The 15,968-nt window shown below is 38.9% G+C and overlaps 1 protein-coding gene across 3 annotated transcripts in view; it reads left to right on the forward strand.

Annotated features, from left to right (window-relative positions):
- LOC125455231 (tetratricopeptide repeat protein 7A-like) overlaps window positions 1-15,968 on the forward strand; it is a 314,850-nt gene that overhangs the window by 34,488 nt on the left and 264,394 nt on the right. The window contains exons 2-3 of one of the 3 annotated variants that reach the window (XM_059648619.1): window positions 1,391-1,446; window positions 13,238-13,368. In XM_059648619.1, coding sequence (XP_059504602.1) covers window positions 13,309-13,368 — 60 coding nt within the window. In that variant the 5' untranslated portion in view covers window positions 1,391-1,446; window positions 13,238-13,308. Of the gene's footprint in view, window positions 1-1,333; window positions 1,447-13,237; window positions 13,369-15,968 lie in introns of those variants that run through there. The other 2 variants (XM_059648620.1, XM_059648618.1) reach the window with 2 other exon arrangements.

The following is a 15,968-nucleotide window of genomic DNA, read 5'->3' on the forward strand; positions in this document are numbered from 1 at the left end:
CGGCACCTTCCCCTGCAACCGCAGGAAATGCTACACTTGTCCCCACACCTCCTCCCTCACCCCTATCCCAGGCCCCAAGATGACATTCCACATTAAGCAGAGGTTCACCTGCACATCTGCCAATGTGGTATACTGCATCCACTGTACCCGGTGCGGCTTCCTCTACATTGGGGAAACCAAGCGGAGGCTTGGGGACCGCTTTGCAGAACACCTCCGCTCAGTTCGCAACAAACAACTGCACCTCCCAGTCGCAAACCATTTCCACTCCCCCTCCCATTCTCTAGATGACATGTCCATCATGGGCCTCCTGCAGTGCCACAATGATGCCACCCGAAGGTTGCAGGAACAGCAACTCATATTCTGCCTGGGAACCCTGCAGCCTAATGGTATCAATGTGGACTTCACCAGTTTCAAAATCTCCCCTTCCCCACTGCATCCCTAAACCAGCCCAGTTCGTCCCCTCCCCCGACTGCACCACACAACCAGCCCAGCTCTTCCCCCCACCCACTGCATCCCAAAACCAGTCCAACCTGTCTCTGCCTCCCTAACCTGTTCTTCCTCTCACCCATCCCTTCCTCCCACCCCAAGCCGCACCCCCAGCTATCTACTAACCTCATCCCACCTCCTTGACCTGTCCGTCTTCCCTGGACTGACCTATCCCCTCCCTACCTCCCCACCTATACTGTCTCCACCTATCTTCTTTACTCTCCATCTTCGGTCCGCCTCCCCCTCTCTCCCTATTTATTCCAGTTCCCTCTCCCCATCCCCCTCTCTGATGAAGGGTCTAGGCCCGAAACGTCAGCTTTTGTGCTCCTGAGATGCTGCTTGGCCTGCTGTGTTCATCCAGCCTCACATTTTATTATTTAAAATAGTTGTTTAATTGTGCTGCTGTTCTCTTGATGTTGCATTGTGAATAATTAGAATGAATTAAAATTACGGAACAAGTGTTATTGTATTTGCGATTGGAAGTTAGATTCTTAAAACGGAACTCTGCACGTGAATGAAGAAAGATGAAAAGCTTTGAACAGTATCCACTGCTTCATGGTGTTGAGTGTTATAGTCTCCCTCACCTTCCTGCTGTGTGTGTAATCACTATTAAATAGATTTGTAGCTTTCAAGTTGGTGAAGAACACGCAAGTTTTAAAAAGTGCTCCACTGATGCCTGAGGCTTTTTCCTTGCTATCTGTTCTATATGTGACTCCTAGCAAGCACCCACTGCTCATTGTCAGCAACTATTCTGTTTAAGCAATCAGTTTATGCACATGGTAAGAAAAAAATGCACATTTCTTTGCTTAAATGTTCCACACTGTTCTTGCAAATACTTTGTTTATTTTGGTTGTAAAAGTTGCTTAATCTTGCTGTCTGTCCACTACTTTCTGGCCTTTTTCAGCATGTCCCGCTTGTTTCACCAATGAGAGCACAGCGCTGAGGCAAAGTCCTATAACGGTACGTATATATTACACATCCAAAGCCTCTGCCTGAATTGCTTGATTTACTAAGACTGTAAAATAACTTGCATCTTGGGAAATGTAATTGCTTGCTGATTAAATTTCACAACATTTGGATGTTTGTGTTGCAAAATTTCAGGTCGACTTCAAATACTCTAGACTTAACTGCCTCTGGCACTTTTGCGTTTTAGGCTTCTACCGTAATTGTTGCTCCACTGCCAAGTTTTCAAAAATATGCCCTTCACCAGATGGTGCTATAACTCTTAGTTATAAACACAGTCCGCAGAGGGTTTATTTATTATACGCAAAATATGAACAACCTCATCAGTTGTACATCAAAGATGAAACCAGTTTGTAGGTAAAAACTGTACTCTTTGAAGCTGATACGTGTGCATTGGTTTGAATTCAGTTTCTTCATTTTTTTTAATCACTTATTTTATCTAGTTTTAAAAGGATTAACACTGACTAGATTTTCAAATTTGCAAGCCAAAATTCAACCACAGAAAATAAGTATTTCAGAGGTTGTTACACACTTTAGGAGTTGTTACCTTCCCAAAGGTCAGTCTCTGTTCAGAACTCTTCAGAAAATTTTCTTCTGTCTGAGCTGCTCAGTAATTGTGGTTGATTTTGAAGGGGGGGTGGTGGGGCTGTCCTCATGAAGGCGTCTTAGACTGTTCTCTGTGGGAGAACCATAAATCAAACAATGAACATTGCATAGTGCAAGTGTCAAGGTTGCATTCACTATCTTTATACCAAAGGATTTGCTGTAAAAACCACAACACTTATAGAAGACTATTGTTCCTTTTTTTTGGGAGGCAGGACAATTTTCATTAAGTAAAACCAAAGATGAATTTTACTCTGATAATTACTTCATTGACTGTGTTTTGATCAAAACTAAATGGATGACAACGATAAATAAATCCTTTTAACCAGATTTTATCTTGCTTTAAAACTGTGTTAGAAATTTGGTTGGTGAAGAGAATTGCCCTTGTGATTTATTTTCTCTTGATATCTTTCGTACATGTATTTTTGTTTCAATCACATCCTAAAGAAATGTGGCATAACTTTTATAAACAAATGTTGAATTTAATGGAAGTATGAATTGTGCTGTAGGGGCTTATGACAGAAAAGGTAAAATAGCTTAGCAGAAGCTAAGATGAGCAAGTTTCAAAATATTAGTTAAACCTTTGAATGTTATTCATAGAAAACCTGACTGTAGTTAGATGGAAGCACAATTTGCCCAAGAAGAGGAGATTATTTGGACAAGTTAAAGGAAAATGCTATTTCATTGTAAAGTTTGACACTAGTGAAGACTTCCAGATCAAAAGTCTTTGGTTAGAAATGTATATTTGTTAATCAAAGTTGAAAATGTTTAAGATCTCAATTGTGGGAGTATTTAAGAAGAAGTCTTCCAGGATCACAGGACAGGAGCTGTAAAACCTACACATTTGGTAGGATGGGGAAATTTGTCTGGATTTTGCTTAACTGTAAAGTGGTGGTGTGTAATAGTTGGGACTTTGTTTTGCAATCTGTCAAACTTTGTTTTATTTTTATTTCATTTTTATTTCTTTTGTGTTTTATAAACTTCTGCTTGATGTTTAAACCAAATTTGCAAAGCATATTTTTCAATGAAAAACAGCCATGTTAAATGTTTAAAAAATTCCACAAGGCCAGATTTCATTCTGGGATCTCACTGGCCCAGGTGTAACATTGTATAAGGTCTCTATGTATCTCTACATTACAGATTAATTCAAATAATGAAAGCTGAAACTCTGTGCACCCTTAGAATGGCCTTATTCAAACTGCTTACGCACTATTTCTGATTAATCTTCAGTTACCACAAACATCTTTCTCAATCTATCAACCTTACTGAATACCTACGGATGAATATAGATCTTCATGTACACAAATGCATGACATTACAATTGCATTGAAATCTACTGCACACTAACCCATTTCATTATGATGCCAGAGCAAAAAGAGATTGATGTTTGCTTCCCTAAAAGATATTAGTAAACCACTTGAGTTTAATGACAATTTGGAAGTGTTTATTGTTATTTTTCCATAAACAAACAAATTTATTGAAATCAGTATCACAGCTGATCCTCTGATGAAATTCAATCGGGTGTTATACCCACTAGGGGAATGTACTGGCTTATGACTTGAAAATGGGAATTGATAATATTTCTGCATCCTGGTCCTCTAGTACCCCCAAGCTCTCAATTTGCATTAGCTATGCCTAATTTGGCTTTGATTTCCCCTGTAGAAAATCACCTTCTAGATCATTTTGAGCATTGTATCTTTGCTGTATGTATATTATGCTAGGGGAATTAGCAGTAGTATACTTTGTAAATGAAAAGCAAAAATAGAGGTAGGAGTAAAGTAGTTTTTGAATTTAATGTTGAGACATGACAAGAGTGAGAAAGATTTAGTCAGAAACATTAACTAACATTGAAGATTTCAAAAAAAGTATTTTAAATGAACATTGTGGGCAGAATTATACACTCCCCACACGTATACAATTGTGTACTAAAGGACAGTTTTGTTCTTTCCTCAACTTCTGGGTTAGTCTGTATGCAAATTTAAATTACACCCCAGAGGCTAAAATGTATTTATTATAAATTAAATCGTTTATCTTGAAGTTTTCTCAATAGATTTGTATCCATTGCAGTATCTATCTTTGTGAGTATGTCCAAAAAAGGTCATTAATTTTGAAAAAAATTTTCCATGACTGCAACAAAAGTCACAAATACTGAAACTTGGGCTTCAAGATGTACAATATGTTTATTTGTAAGTAATTTACCAAGGGAGATATAAAAATTAAAATTAGACTGGATAATAGATTGCATCTGTTAGGGAGCTATTTTGACACAAAACTCAGTGGGTTTGGCTGCATAAGTGAAAAGAGAATTTGAGTTGACGTTTTGAGTTAAACATTGCTCCTCTTCAGCGTTCTGAAGAGGCTTCCTATTTGACGTAATGTTAACTGTGTTTCTGTATCACAGTTGTTGCTGGAACCACTAAGTACTTCTAGTTCTTTGCTTTTTATTTTAAATTTCCAGCATTCACCCTATTTTGTGGTTATTTTAGTGACATTGGTGTTTCACATACTTATAGGTTTTCATTGTGATATAACAAAGGAAAAATAAACATTGCTAAAGGAGACTCTCTGATGAAAGGTCTAGGCCCGAAACATCAGCTTTTGTGCTCCTAAGATGCTGCTTGGCCTGCTATGTTGATCCAGCTACACACTTTGTTATCTTCCTCATGTTGCAGTCAACTGGAAATTTCTAAGATAACTTATTAGATCGTTTAGCATGGAGAGGTAAAACCAATTTGACCTATTTTTAAACATTGTACGTTCTTTTATTTAGAGTGTTGTGGATTGTCTCAGGTGCTGTAGTGGAATTTGTTATAGCTGTCAAAATGTAAGCAGAGCTTTCAAAGGTTGTTGGATATGGATTGGTGTGCAGCCTCTTTAGTGAGACGGAAGCTCTCAATTTTTTCTCAGCTTAATAGGTGCAGCACATCAACCAGGCTGGCCAAAGCTTCAAGGCAGAGCAGCGTATTAACACTGAATTATTATAGCCAGTTGGACGTATACACTCTACTGATTGCCCTTTTCACTTGTTAGGGATTGTTTCTGATATCTAAAAGTTTTTTTGTAAAAAAAATTAACAGATTATAACAACTGACCATGTTTAGGATATTGGGGAGATAACAGGGAGTTTCAAATTAACAATTCCGTTCAGCAGATTTTGCATCATGAGCCACAAGACCATAAGATGTAGAAGTGGGCAGAATTGGGCCATTCAGCCCGTTGTATCTTTTACACCATATGATCATGGCCGATATATTTCTCAACCCCATTTTTCTGCCTTCTCCTGTAACCCTGGAACCCCTTATTAATCAAGAGCCTATCTATCTTTGTCTTCAGTACTCTGTGACTTGGCTTCCACAGCCTTCGGTGCAACGAGTTCCACAAATTCACCACCCTTTGGCTGCAGAAATTTCTCCTTGTCTCAGTTCTAAAGGGTCATCCCTTCACTCTGAGGCTATGCTGTAGAAACGTGGAAACATCTTCTCCACATCCACCCTACCCAGGCCTATCAGTATTTTGCATGATCTTCCTCATTTTTCTAAACTCGATCGGGTACAGACCCAGAGTCCTCAACCATCCCTCATATGACAAGCCCTTCATCCCCGGAATCATTTTTGTAAAGCTCTGCGGGACCCTTGCAACACCTTCCTTAATTACTGGGACCAAAACTGTTCACAATATTCCAAATGTGTTCTGACCAGAACTTTATACAGTCTTATCCATATATCTCTGCTGTTGTATTCTCGCACCCTTGAAATAAACATTGCATTTGCCTTCCTAATTGCCAGTTGAACCTGCATATTAACTTAGAGACAAGGACTTCTAAGTCCCAGTGTGTTTCAGATTTTCAGAACATTTTCCCATTTAGAAAATTGTATGTGTCTTTTATTCTTCCGAGCAAAATGCATAACCTCATACTTTGCCACATTGTATTCCTTCTGTCTGTTCTTTGCTCATGCTTCCAGACTGTCCAAGTCCTTTTGCAGCCTTTCTACTACTTCAACAGAACCTAATCCTCCATTTATTTTTGTGTCAATTGCAAACTTGTCAACGATGCCCCCAGTTCCTTCATCCAGATTGTTAATGTATCATGTGAATAGTTGACCCCTGTGGAACTCCACAAGTTACTGGCTTTCATTCTGAAATAGACCATTTTATCCCCACTCTCTGCCTTCTGCCTGTCAGCCAATCCTGGATCCGTGCCAGTACCTTGTCTCTAACACCACGGGCTGTTCTGTCATATAGCAGCCTCCTGTGCAGTACCTTGTCAGAGGCCTTCTGGAAATCCAGATACCTCACATCCACTGGTGATCCTTTGTCTAACTTTTTCATTAAGCAAGACTTGAGTCTGTAAAATTTGAAGAGTCAATACAGACTGCAAGTGCAAAAGCTTTTATTTTTTTAAAATCAGGATACCAAAGAAAGCACATGCAATGTACCTCACTGTCTGCTGCCCAATAACTGTGACCCCCATAATCATGAGTTGCTTCAAGAGGCTAATCATGGCCCACATCAACTCTAGTCTCTCAGCCTGCCTCAGATCCCTGCAATTTGCCTATCGATGTAATATGTCCACAGTGGATGTCATTTCCCTAGCCCTATGCTCATCCCTGGAACACCTGGACAACAAGTACACTTGTGACTACAGCTCGGCCTTCCACACCATAATCCCCTCCAGACTGATCTCAAAATTCCGAGACGTAGGTCTCAGCTCTGCCTTCTGCAACTGGATCCTCAGCCTCCTGGTGCACAGATGGCAATCACAACTGCGTCTCTTCCACAATAACATAATAACACAGCCACCAAGGATGTGTTCTCAATCCCCTACTGCACTCCCTGTACATCCAAGACTGTGTATCCAAATTCTGAATGAATGCCATCTACAAGTTTGCTGATGGCACCACCATGATAGGTTGGATATCAAAAAATGATGAGTCTGAATACAGAAAGGAGATACAGGGTTTGGTGTTGTGGTGCAATGATAAAAACATCTCTCTCTCAATGTCAGCAAAACAAAAGAACTGATCATTGACTTCAGAAAGAAAGGAAGAGAACACATCAATGGAACAGAGGTAGAGAGGGTTGAGAGCGTCAAGTTCCTAGAATGATAACCAACAACGTGAGTGGACTTCCCACATGGATGTGACGGTCGGGAAGACACAACAATGTCTCTTCTTCTTTGGGCAGCTTAGGAAATTCAGCATGTCCATAAGGACCTTCTTCAACTTTTACAGATGCACCATAGAAAGCATACTATCTAGTGCATAATGGCCTGGTACAGTTCTGCTCAGGACTATAAGAAACTACAGAAAGTTGTGTTCTTAGCCGTGATCATCACGAAGCCAACCTCCCATCCATGTACTCCATCTATGCTTCTTGTTGCCGTGGAAAAGCTGCTAACATCATTAAAGACCCCTCCCACCATGGTAATTCTGCCCTGTAACCTCTTCTGTCAGGCAGAGATACAGAAGCTTGAATGTGGGTTCAAGAACAGCTTCTTCCCTACTGTTATTAGACTGATGAATGCACTCCCTAATTTCAATTAAATGTTGATCTTGTTTTGTGCACCTTCTGTGCAATGTAACCTATGCTTCACCCTGTCTAAGCATGGTATGTTCTGTCTGTCCTTGCTTGCTATGATTTGCCTGTACTGCTCACAAACAAAGCTTTTCACTGTACCTGGGTACGTGTGACTACAATAAATCAAATCAAATCAAATCAGAAATGATTTAAATATGATGCCCATTATTGTAGCAAATGTTTTGTGGCAACCTTTTAGAGAATGGCGATGGGGGGACAATAAAAAAACAAATACAAGTGAATGGATGTCATGCCATGATGCACGATATGAGAAATGCTAGCAGAATCTTGGTTGAGAAAATGAGCTTTGAAAGTCTCTTTTTTGAAGAAGAAGAAAAGATGTTGATAGACGACAGGAAGTTGCAAAGAACGGTGCCTCAGCTATGTCATAATGACCATCTGATGGCAAGAGAGCTCCTACATTTAGAATGCTGAAGGTGGAATGAAGGCCAGAAGAAAGTAGAGATAATGTGGCATAAGGCTGTGGGAAGAGTTGAAGAATTTTAATTTTAATATTCTGGAAAACTGTGGGCCACTGAAGACTGAGGGAATTGGCATGTAGTACAGAGTATGGATGGTTGAGGATTAAAAAAAGTTGCATGGAAAAATGGAGCAAGAAGAATGTTATAGTCTAGAGGCGATAAACCTTAGTTAAGGATTTCTTTAGTTGAAGGCAGGATGACATGAGTTATTTTCTATGGATAGGAGAGTTACTCCATGCAATGATTAAAAGATAATCATAAAGTAAAAAGACCATTCAAGCTCATCCTAATCAATTGAGGGAGATCCCACCATTTTTCAGTTGTAAAATTCAAGATTTTATTGTAAGTGTTTTGCTTGCATTACTCTACTGGCAAGTTTCCTCTTTGTGTTGCTAACTTTTCTGTAAAGAAGAGTTTCTTGAGAATGGTTCTGAAATTATTTTTTGCTCATTGGACAAAAGACAGAAATTCAGGAGCAGTTTTACAAAGTGCAACAGAGCAGACATTTCTGCTAAGCATGGCTGCTGCACCATCAGTTGTGTGGAAACTAGTCTCTTGATTGGAATGTTTGTTCCTCAAGGACGTACTTTTTGAATTCATTGTAGATATCCTTATCCCTTGTTCTCTGTTTAAGTGGCAAAGGGATGAAAAGATCTTCTTTAGTTGTTATGTAGTTAAAAGCTGTATTAACAAGAACAATCAGCCATTCCAGGCTGGTCACGCTAATGGATTCATCGAACTGCAGTGAGAAACATTCAGTCTTTCAGGTCCTACTTCAGTTGCTGAAAGTCGTCTTTGGGCAAATGTTCCACTTATTTTGCTACTGTGGAAGCACCATATGATGTACTCTGGATTATGTTGTTATTATTGTTTCTTTGCTCTTAAAGGCTTTAAGTAAAGAGTTAGCAGCCATTGATTTCTTATCTTTTAATAGAAGATCCAAATCTTTCTAATTTAGAAGTAAAAGACTCTTCCACTTTAGAAGTGGGCTTAAGCACAACAATTTTCTTTGCCCTAAGCATGCTATTCAAGGAAAAAACTCCTGAATTTAGTGTGTATTGTTGTTTGTTGTGGTTCCAAATGCACCTCATTACTTATCGATATACTTTGGCGACATATAAAGCAAATAATCTTGTTTCAGAGATAATAGGAAATGCAAATGCTGGAGAATCTGAGATAACAAGGTGTAGAGCTGGGTGAACACAGCAGGCCGAGCAGGAAGGCTGACGTTTCGGGCCTAGAACCTTCTGAAGAGGGCTGTAGGCCTGAAACATCTACCTTCCTGCTCCTCTGATGCTGCTTGGCCTGCTGTGTTCATCCAGCTCTACGCCTCATTAAGCAAATAATCTTACCTTTTACAGCTGTGAATCACTTTTTCCTTCCTTGAAGTTGTTGTTCAATTTTTGGTTTCTTTTCAGATGGTCCCGATTCATCACTCATCATTATTGCTTCACTTTATAGTTTGTCACGTTACTCTGCCACTGTTCATGCTATAGGTAGGCCTCTGGAGCCACGCTTTTGCTGCATTCACACTGTTTCTGGCTGCTTTCAAGTGTGGAGGTTTAGGAGGTCATGTCTGGGTTCCTGAAGCTCCTGGTCGGTTTGTGTTGCTTGGATATTGGATGTGGGGCGCAGCAGCATTTTCTGTAAGTTATCTGAACCATGCATGGATCTATTGGGTAAGCAGCTGAAGGAAAAAAAACTGCAGGTCTACAGACCACGGCAGAGGAGCAAACTAGCTGAGTTGCTCCAAAATAACTCCACCGAGGCCGGTAGCCCATCGCCAAGTCACCCTTTATTCACACGAGAGTCCTTGATACTGACCCAGCTCCCTCAGAACCAGCTTCAGAGTGAACAAGATGTCTGACACCTGATCTTATCTATCAGCCAGGAGTCCCTGATTCAACCCAGTTATCAGCCCCAATCTGGAAACTCATATTGTATTAGATCTATCTGGCTAACCTCATTACAATCACTATATACTTTCAGTGAATAGCCGTGGACACGATGGGCTGAATATTCTCCTATGTTTCGAGCACTGGCTCTACACATCAGTTCCCAGTATATTTCTTATTCAAAATTATTTGCATTACCGCTGCAAGCTTACTTTATCATGCACTGATAGTTCATCTGGACCCAATTGAAACGCGCTGCAACAAGCTGGCAAAGCCTGTTAAGAACATGTGATAATGGGAACTACAGATGCTGGAGAATCCAAGATTATAAAATGTGAGGCTGGATGAACACAGCAGGCCCAGCAGCATCCCAGGATGCTGCTGGGCCTGCTGTGTTCATCCAGCCTCACATTTTATTATCCTGTTAAGAACATGCTCTTTTCTGTAATCCATGGTTTTCAGAAATGGTATTTGTGCAATGACATGGCAAACTACATGTGCACAACAAAAGAATGTAGGCAGGCGGTGAGATGACTATCAAGGACTTTGCAAATGACCAGTTGTTAGCTATGCACATGTTGGAGATCATGGGGTTAAAGTAAGCTTTTCTGCTCCTAAGATGCTGCTTAGCCTGCTGTGTTCATCCAACTCTACACTTTGTTATCTCTAATATTCCATGTTAGCTGTTTCTAAGATCTCTTCTCAAAGTTTCTTTCCAAGTTCAAAATCTATCCACTGTTTGCTTAAATTCAGGCTTCTAACATTGAGAGTCTGTCTTGTGGATTTTCACAGCCCCTCGCAATTGAGCATTTGTCTGTTTTGGGCCCAGACCTCCACATACAGACTGACCAGAGCTAAATGGATTAGCTCTGACAAATGTCTTGGATGTAGATTAACCCCATAGCTAATGTGGAAGAAGGTTTGATGGAATGCCAGATCACTATTATAGGCTCCCTTCTTAACATAATCTTGAACATGACCTCATTATGCAATGGCTAACGCTCGATATCCCATAGCTTACTTGCACTTTTTCCCACTTGTGTTTAACTGGTCCCAGAAGTAGACCTTCAATGCAAGTGCAATTTGAATAATCGCTAATACAAGATTTGAATGTGTACATTCCTGAGTCAAATTTCAAAATACTGCGCAATCACCAAATTAGCAAACTTGGATAGAAGAGATTCAATTTATCATGTTTCCTGAGTGCAATCTAATATTTTAGATATTAGCTACGGCATTTTGAATTAGATTGGAGAGGAAAAGGAATTAGTTTAAAATTATGATGCAGAAAATAGAGTACTTAAAAATCATTATTGTAACAAATAGATGCTAAACAAAAATCAATTCTCCTTATGAAAATATATATTAAGGGTGGGTTAGGTTCTCTATGTACAATTTTTACATTACATCTGCCTTGAAACTAATTGGCCCAAAATTCCTCCAACTAACTTAATTCTTTCTCCTCCCTTTTACTTGTTGATTCCTCCTCCTGACGGCTCTGCTGCCTGATTCCCTGCCTCACCTTTTTGCTTGACACTCACTGCCTGCTCACTCTCTCACTCTCTCTAGTCACCTGTTTTGCTCCAAATGCTTTGTGGTACAGTGGTTATGCACCTAGCTCTGGACCAGGAGTTCTACATTCATCCCACCTGCTCCAGTGATGTGTAACAACATTTCTGAACAGGTTGATTAGAAAATTTCTAAATTGGGATATTTGGCCTTACTTTGAGAGGATAAATGGAATTCACTTCATTTTCATCATTGTAAGATTTTGGGAAATAATTTTAATCATAAGACCTAAGTCAATTAAAGTTACAGATTGAGTTTTGGGAGGAATTTGATGGAAAAGCTTACTAGCCCTGATTAGCTACAAGGCCCATTCAAGGTACAACTATGTTTTCACAAATTTTACAGGATCAATTAAGTTATCAAACCAACTACAAAATAAATAATACTTTTTTTAAAAAAAGAAAAGTACTGATTTTTAGTTGATCCACTTCAGGACGCGATTTGTGACATCAGTTGCCTGGGTATTGACCATTGTTCTGTTTTGTTGACTGAGATTCTTCTTCTGGCTTTGGCCTTTCTATTTGTGCATCAAATTATTAAAACCCATGCCTTATTTATCCTTAATAGCCAATACTTCCTATGCATGATTGGACTCACACTGAACTCCACTTGGCTGATTAGTGCATTTTCAGTTGATGGTAAATCTTGATGTGGAGGTGCCAGCGTTGGACAAGGTCAGAAGCCAGACAACAGCAGGTTATAGTCCATCATGTTTTTTTGAAATTACTAGCTTTTGGAATGTTGCCCCTTCATCAGTGCTCCAAAAGCTTGTGATTTCAAATAAACCTTTTGGACTATAGCCGGTGTTGTCTGTCTTCTGATCATGGTAAATCTTGGTTTAGCTACATAGTATGTGCCTAATTCCTGCTAGGTTTTGTTTTAGAGTAATGATCATCGTAGTGACATCATTTAATACTGTCTCCTAATACATTCTTTGATGTGCCAATCTCTTTATGTAAGATCATCCTTTGCGCAGAGGCTGGTCTCTCTTAACATCGTTCTCAACTCAGTACATCTTTACCAAGTTAATGCAGTATCAATAAGGCCATTTATATGTCTGCCTAGGAGTATGTGGTGTCACTATTAGTGATTACCTATCATCTCTAATTTCCCAAATAATACATCAAAGAAGATTGAAATAACTACAAAATTCACTGAACTTCATTCCAATAGACATGCACATACACAAAGCTACCAAAAAAACTTTTATTTTTCAGCTTTTTTTTACCTCCACAGTATATTTTTACATGTTAGCCTGAATTTCTGTTAGGCTGAGTCAACTCTGAACCAATGACTTAGTTTTGTCCCGGACCATATAACTTTCTTCCTTACAAAAACTGTTTAGTAAGTAACAACAATAAACAAAATATAACTCTCCAGTTGCTTAATAAAGTCAAAATTATTGATAATTGAAATATAACTCCAACCTATGCCATAATAATTTCCAATGCCTGCATTAGACAAATTGAATCCTTCACTTTTTGGAAGCTGTTTTCGTGAATTTATTTTATAAGTTTTCTAGTTTCATAACACACAGTACAAAATCCTAATATAAATTTTCCCGTATCAATAAAAGATACTTAACTTTGAATTTCTGATTCACTTTTTCTTAATGAATTGTGCTCAAAAGAAATGTCAGTTGTTTTCATTTTCGTTTCTCAGGTTTGTCCCTTGAGCGGCAGGATTCGTCTGTTACCTCACGAGTTCGTCTGTTTGAACGAGAGGAAGAGACAATGTCATGTTTTGAAAAAGCTACTATTACTGCTCTGGTCTACTTACAAGAAGAAGAACGGGTAAAGAAAACTGTTTCAACTCGTTTGTTTCAAACAAAAATAAAGGAGTGAATGGGGAGAAGTCTGAGAAACATTTTAGTGAATCGGATGTTGGAGTACATTTACACATTGTCTTTGAAACTTGACTTTGCATTTATGTTAGAATGATGAGTTGGAGACCTCTTCTTTCTAGAAAATGTGCATTGTGAAGTAGCCCCTTTAATGTTCTGGAGTATTTCAAGCTGACTTGTATTTGAACTCAGTTTTACATCCTGATATATGTTAATGCAGTATTATCAATCACTTTGTGACTTTGGAACCGATTTAACTTTATCTATCCAGTAGAAAATAATTGTGCCAGCCATCTTTTTGGATGTGCAGCAGGCGCAGAATGTTTTTCCCTCTCCCCATGCTTGAAATTTTTTTTGCCTCTTCTTCCCTTGATTTTTTAAAAATATTCATTTGTGGCATGAAGACATCTGTGTCAGCAATAATTTCCTAGCTCGAGTTGCATGAGAAGGTGATGGTGAGCCACGTTCTTGAACTGTTGCAATCTGTGTGCAGTAGGTGGGCCCACAATGATGTTACGGGGAGAATTCCAGGATTTTGTCGCAATGACAATGAAGGAACAAAGTTATTTTGTTCTTTTGTTCTATTCCGGGGTTTAGTTCTGAGGATGTGAGCTGTCCTCTTGCACTGGATTCAAGTGGCTAGTGATTTGGGAGACTGGACAGAGATTGGAGAGATCTTTTGGAGGAAGAGGAGAATAATTATGGCCCACTAAATCCCGTGCGTTTGTAGCTGCTAGTTTGAAATCAGGAGCAGAGTTAGCTGACTTGTTCTTTTCTGCTGGTTTCTTCTACTGTATTTGGTAGCAATCCAAACTGCCTCACTTCTCAAAAACAGAAGTTGCTGGAAAAGCTCAGAGTTAACATTGCAGAGTAAAAATCAGAGTCAATGTTTCAAGGGTCAATGGACTGAAACATTAACTCTGATTTTTTTTTTCTTCACAGATGCTGCCAGACCTGCTGAGCTTTTCTAGTAACTTCGGTTTTTGTTCCTGATTTACAGCATCCACAGTTCTTTCAGTTTTTATTTTGTCTCACTTCTCAATTGCAATTAATATAGTACAAATTGGGAACAAACCCAAGAACTTCCTGGTATTAATAGCTAACTAAATTGCAGTGTTTGTCCACTGATCCATCAATGAACTTGAAAGTAAGTTTACAAGTTTTAAAAGTGAACCTAGAAGAGGTAATATTATTTAATATCATAACAGCCCATATAGGTTTCATATTACAGTGCCTGAAAGTGGTTCACTCAAATTGTATTTGAAGTCCATTGATGTTTGGCAAATGCCACAACTGTTTTACAGCAGCCATGTTAGCTCAAACAGGAATGAGAAGATTAGTAATTAAAGCATCTTTCAGTTGTGAAACAAGTATTGCCTTATACATTAGGAAAACTCCTTGTTCCTCTTTGAAAACCACCATGAGACTCTTGTGATAGACTGATTTATCTGCCAGTGAAGAGAAAGGAGGTTGCTATAGGTATACAATTAATAGAATAGGTCTGTAGAAACTGTATAATAGAGCTTGTTTTCATCAAGATTAGTCTGAGTAACACAATGGGATGCTGGATTACTTCTGATGAAGAGTATTCTATTTATTATTTATTTTACACTTTGTCTCATTTAATCAGCTTGCATCATTCTTTCTCTCTCCCTCCACTTTCCAAATCATGTAAATAACCAATACTTCTTGATTGACAAGATTAATGATACTGTAAACATATGCAGCAGAGGAAAATGGTGACACAAGCTGATTTCCCCGAGCATTTCCACATCTTTGCTTTGTCTGTTGATCCAGGTCTCAGAAGAGCAAAGGTTATATACTAAGGAACGTGTGCCAAACACTCCTTGGGTTTATGGTTTTTAATGATTTTTAATGATTTTATATATTACATACATATATATAAATTTACTCACAAGGAGGAGATAAAGATTTCAACAATTAACAAACAGATTTATTTTTTCATTCCTGCCAGAAACAGAAAATGGTGACATTTTAGTGCAACAGTAGATTAAACCACTACTCTGTATTGTAATCTCTAGCAGTGAAGTTTCACACTGAGAATCAGAAAGGAGTGATGAATTTTCCAGTGACCAACGGAAAGAATCATACAACAAGAGTTAGTGTTTTAAGACTCTGACTGTAAAAAGCAGACTAAACTTAACATTAGTAGGCAACTAATGCATTAAGCTACAGAAAATGTAACTGAAACCCCATGTCTCCTTATTACATAACACTCTCAGTGGATGCTTTGTCTTATGTTTAAAGCCCCAAGCTTCTACAGGGCTTTAACAGGATCTCTTCTCCCTTCTCCTCCAGGATGAGTCTTCCAGTATCCTTTTTAAAGCAGTCCCTTCATTCAATCTTCTAAACACATTTGAATGAACAACCAGTAACGTAGCACCTTCTGGTGACTTACTGGTCTTTCGCCATCCAAAGCTTTGATTGGGTTTTTCTCCTCACTGTACTTGGTGGTTAATCCAGAAGTAGTCCTTTTCTTCTGCCTGACATGGTAGCATCTATTGATGGGTTTTCACCAAATCTCTGATT

This window comes from Stegostoma tigrinum, chromosome 9 (genome assembly GCF_030684315.1).
Source record: "Stegostoma tigrinum isolate sSteTig4 chromosome 9, sSteTig4.hap1, whole genome shotgun sequence".
Lineage (NCBI taxonomy): Eukaryota > Metazoa > Chordata > Chondrichthyes > Orectolobiformes > Stegostomatidae > Stegostoma > Stegostoma tigrinum.